We start from the raw sequence: 4,938 nt of genomic DNA on the forward strand, positions 1-4,938 counted from the left end.
TTGATAGATGGTTTTGGTCTTTATTGGGTATGAGAGACTACTTGGTTAGCTTTACTCAATCCTATATTGATGGCATTTAATTACCGGCTTCTAGCGTGCCAACCAAATGGGTTCGAATTTTCCCTATCAAGATTAACGTCTTTGTTTGGCCTTTTTCTCTTGATAAACTTCCGACTAGAGTTGTTCTTTATAATCATGGTTAGGATGTGACATCTTTGTTGCGCCCTCTTTGTGAGAATTATTTGGAGATAAGTTCTCATTTGTTTTTCTGTTGTGATTTGCATTGGCTTTTCATGCTTTGATTTCTAGATGGTGGGATATCTCGATCCCTTCTCTTCTTTCATATGCAAATTAGCTTGTATGGTTCAAGACACTTAGACTTTTGGTGGATGTAAAGAATTTCTTGAAAGTCATCTTCTATGTGTATTGGTGGCGTTTGAGGCCCTTCAGGAATGTCACATTGTTTGGCAAGGATAAACCTCGAGCGGCGAGTGTTTTCAATAATATTGTTACTCGATTTTTTTGGTGTAATGGTAGGTGTAAGAAAGACGGTAATTGAGTTGGGTTGCTTCATAACCCACGGCTAGCGATTATGCAGTGTTTTGTTTCTTTTTCGGCTAGTTTCTTACTAGTTGGGTTTTTAATATAAATATCAACATTCAAGAAAAAAAAAAATGATTGCAAGACCTAAACGAGTGGTGCCACTATCTTACACTTGCCGCTAGTCTCTTATTCTTGTGATATGATGGGATGGTTTACCCTGCCATTTTTTTAAAATAATATGGTACAAAAAAACAAAGAGAAAAAAGGTTTAAAAGAAGAGACAAAGATGGCAAGAGTTTGTCGTTTTCAAGGCCCGGTGTTTGCCGAGCAATTACGAAGCCAATGCTGTGACCACACCCTAGGTCTAATACAAGAATAAACATACGTACTTTGTTATATTTTGTGATGGCCAACATAATAATACACAATATACTTGTACAATTTTCTCAATTTATTTAAAATATTCATTTGAGGTAACAAACTTAATCTTTTATCATTTTTTTTAGATACCACAAAAACAAAGAAAGTAAAAGGCACTACATAAATTAATAAAAAGTTTATTCTAGTACTCCTATTAAATAATCAAAGAAATATGCATATACTATAAAATAACAATATGATATGAGCATATGTCCTTTTCCTTTTCCTTTTTTCTTTTCTTTTGCAATTAACCCTAACCCTAACCCTAAGCCTACCCATATATGGTTATGTTTTACAAAAATGCAAACAATAGTACAACTTTTCATAAATGCCATTATATCACAATTCCAAAAGGCCTTACAAACATCTAACTTGTTTGATCAGTTGTTACCATGCATCGAGTATTTATACGGTACAACTCTTAATTACGTTACTTGGTTGTACCATACAACAACTCAATGCACGCAAAATCAAAAACATATTTACTTAAAACAGAAAAACTAATCTTCAAAAACCACCCCCACCGTTGGATTGATCTTCTACAAAGCGATTTCAGCATGTAGAGCACTGAACCCAACTGTCTGCTGCTCCACCTGAACCTCCCACTTGGCCTGAGGAATTGCTCCATCTTTTACAGGGATGTACTCCTGGTCCCCCCCAAGTTTTATAATTTACACAAAAGGAACAGAAAAAGTTTTATTATGACAATTAGATACAGACAAAAGAAAGTAAAGACTAAAGAGATTGTAAATCTGTCAAGATTCTTTATCACGGCATACCCATTTTGTCTCTGCTATTTTTATGAATATTTCATCAATTATTGGATTCGGTTAGCCCCCGACCAGACATTTTTTTCATACTTTCACTTTAGTCCCTACAATTTTACCATTTTCCATTTTCACCCCTTCAACTTTGTGATTTCAACAAAATTAGTTTTCACTACAAGATTTTATTTGATGGTGGAGAACTAGTAATTAAACCCCATTGATCTTGCAAAAAGAAAAAAAGAAATACTTTTTCAAAAAGACATTAATGACCCTATAAGTTATACCTTTAGAACCTAATGTGACCCACAAAAGAAGATTGTGAATAATTCTAGACAACAAGATCCGAAAGATATGTGAAGAAGTCTATAAGCCGCTTCCTCTTGGCTCTAGTTTCTTGAAGTGACATTAAGGACGAAAGACCCTATGGCCTATACATTTATTGAAAGACGTTTGTAGTATGTTTTGCATTAAAAAGTTAACCCTATCACTTACATAACATAAAAGAGTTGTACAAAGCATTTAAACATGAGATAAGATGCATATATATATATATGCATGCATTATCCATGAACAATAATGATGATGATGAGTACACACATACCTCGAGTTTCTGAACAAGTTCTTTGGCATTTGGTGCAGAGACAAAGATGTGACGTTGAGAAGGTTTGATAAATCCATCATCAACTGCTTTATCGATGAATGTGAGCAGATAGTTGTAGTACCCATCAACATTCAGTAAACCCACCTGTACAGTTTTATCATTTCCCACCAAAAATTATCAAAGATTTATCGTTTTCAAGAAGTTTTTACCCTTTACAACACTCAACTATATACCAGTTTTATGATTAAAGTACAAGTAATCATTTGCACGATTGTTATGGATGCAACGCTTTTAGCCACTACATATGTAAATCCAACAAAAAATACAAAGATTTATCATGTGGAACAAGGTTGCGGATTTAGGAAAAAAGAGTTAGAACCATCGAGAAAGTGTACATACACAAAGCCTACAATCACATATCAACGCCAAAGTACAAGTTTTTTTTTTTTTTCTGAAAAGTACAACTCATCGTTGCAGACTTGTTTAGATTCGATAGGTTTACTTGTTGGAGAAAAGGGTAGAAAGAAAGATAAACAAGTCGTTAACATAACAACTCAACCCTACAAAAAGTTCAGAACTTTATCTTTTAATGCATAGATTAAGTACAAAAAATCTATTTAGAGTTGTTCTTGAGTTTGCAAGTTTTAAAGAAGTGAAGTTGACGAAATTTACAGGTTTGTCATGGATTCCAAGCTGAGCCCAAGTAATAACTTCGAGTAATTCTTCAAGTGTACCATAGCCACCTGTAGCTTCAAGAAGTTGTACAATGTAAACATGTTGTGTGCATTGAATAGTTGTACAATGAAAGCTTTGTTGTGCATTAAAGAGTTGTAAAAAATGGATACTTGAAGAGGAGGTAGAGGAGGACCTGGTAGGGCAATGAAGCAATCGGAGTGGCGGGCCATCTCAGCTTTCCTTTGGTGCATGTCAGCTACAGCTTTAACCTCACCTATGCTTTCACCAGTTTTCTGTGAAATATTTTAATATATAAACTAAATATTTAATTATATATAAAAACTTGATTTTTGTAACTGTTAGCGTATTTTTGTGTTTATCACCTCCTTCCCCATTAAAGCTCTAGGAATGATCCTGCAAAAAGAAACGTTTTTTTTTTTTTTAGATTGTTGTTTTATTTACTTGAAGAAAATCAGATGAAAATTTGTATGTATATATTCGAAGAACACAACACGTATGAAGTATAAAGATCGGTTTTTGTTTTATTTATAGAAAAAGTATTAGAAATAAAGGGAATAATTATTAATACCCAAGAACATGACCACCACCACAGTGAACAGCTTGAGAAATTAAACCCATCAAACCAATGCTTCCTCCTCCATAGACAAGATCAAGCCTCTTTTCAACCTTCAATCATGACAAATATACTTTTGATATATAATTAAAGAAAAACATGCAAAGTTATAATTGAATTTCGGCTAATTATATATGAATCTATTTTTTTTAATGAAAAGTCAAATATATACTTTATAGAACCCAAATAATTAATCTTTGATTAAGATTTTAAAAAGTTGTGATTTTGACTCTCTTATCCATCTTATTGATTCACTTGTGAAAGAGATATTACACTACAAATGTGTGTCTGTGTGTAATGTACACATCGTTTTGGTGTATATTAATGATTTTCTTTAATTCATACATTCATAATATCTTCAATTACACATTATACACATACATTTGTGTATTTCTGTGTGTATTCAACAAAAAAAAAAAAATCAAAGTACATTAAATGATGATAAGACTACACAAACATATATAACCATCTTAATGTGTTAAGTGTGTTTTCGAGTTATGAAACAAGATATAATCTCAAATGAATAAGTGCTTGCGATTTTGCATGAGAATTAAGAATCATACCAGTTCTTGAGCCAACTCAATGGCAGCATCACCATAGACATCTCTTTTTCCAGAACTACTTCCACAAAACACACAAACTCTTTTGAACCTTGACTTGTTTTGTTTCTGCTCATTCTCCATGTTTTGTGTTCGACTCTTTGTCAAGTTTTTTCTTTCGATTTGAAATGACGATGGTGATCCCTAACCACTCACCATGGATATAATTGTGAAGTGTAATGAAACAAAGTCTTTTACTTGTGTGATGTGTATATATAGTACCCAATCAGTTCAAAAGATATTATTTTTCCTAAAAATTTATATTACTTTTCAAAAATGTTTGACATGAAATCACCTTTTTCTACAAATGAAATTGTAACGCTAATTGATAAAACGACTACTTTCCATAAATTATCTATATTATTTTAAGGACGGTGTCACTCACGAATTCACTGTTTAGTTGTTTTTACTAATTTCACACCAAAACAGACTAATTTAAATCAAGACACAAGTTCTATAAAATATAATATAAGTTTTGAAATAAACATTTTCCTAAAAATAACAAATTTGCTTTTGATAATAAAAATTCTCATATTTACATTTTCTTTCTTAAAAAAATTGATTAAACAGATTTTATCTTTCAAAAAATTTTCATAATTTTAAAGTTAAATTATTTTTATTTTGTAGTTTACAATTTTAATCTCTTACTTTAAAATTATTATATTTTAAAGTAATATGTTTGGTCTTTATATAATTCTT

The 4,938-nt window shown here is 31.8% G+C and overlaps 1 protein-coding gene across 1 annotated transcript; it reads right to left on the bottom strand.

Moving 5' to 3' along the window:
- Positions 1-1,264: 1,264 nt before the first annotated feature.
- On the bottom strand, positions 1,265-4,439 carry LOG5 (Putative lysine decarboxylase family protein). Its single transcript, XM_079016854.1, has 7 exons — positions 4,204-4,439; positions 3,596-3,693; positions 3,390-3,420; positions 3,200-3,299; positions 3,004-3,074; positions 2,332-2,475; positions 1,265-1,610 (listed from the first exon to the last, which is right to left on the bottom strand). The coding sequence occupies exons 1-7, from the start codon at positions 4,321-4,323 to the stop codon at positions 1,503-1,505; spliced, it is 672 nt and encodes a 223-aa protein (XP_078872980.1). The 5' UTR covers positions 4,324-4,439; the 3' UTR covers positions 1,265-1,502.
- Between the last annotated feature and the right edge of the window lie 499 nt (positions 4,440-4,938).

This window comes from Lactuca serriola, chromosome 8, assembly GCF_051521515.1.
Source record: "Lactuca serriola cultivar US96UC23 chromosome 8, Lser_US96UC23_V15, whole genome shotgun sequence".
Lineage (NCBI taxonomy): Eukaryota > Viridiplantae > Streptophyta > Magnoliopsida > Asterales > Asteraceae > Lactuca > Lactuca serriola.

Excerpts from the sequence above, each read along its gene's own strand:
- LOG5 (XM_079016854.1), bottom strand. The coding sequence starts at position 4,323 with ATGGAGAATGAGCAGAAACAAAACAAGTCAAGGTTCAAAAGAGTTTGT. Across the intron at positions 3,075-3,199 it reads TTGCTTCATTGCCCTACCAG|GTGGCTATGGTACACTTGAA; the intron begins GTCCTCCTCTAC and ends TTGAAGCTACAG. Across the intron at positions 1,611-2,331 it reads AACTTGTTCAGAAACTCGAG|GAGTACATCCCTGTAAAAGA; the intron begins GTATGTGTGTAC and ends GGGGGGGACCAG.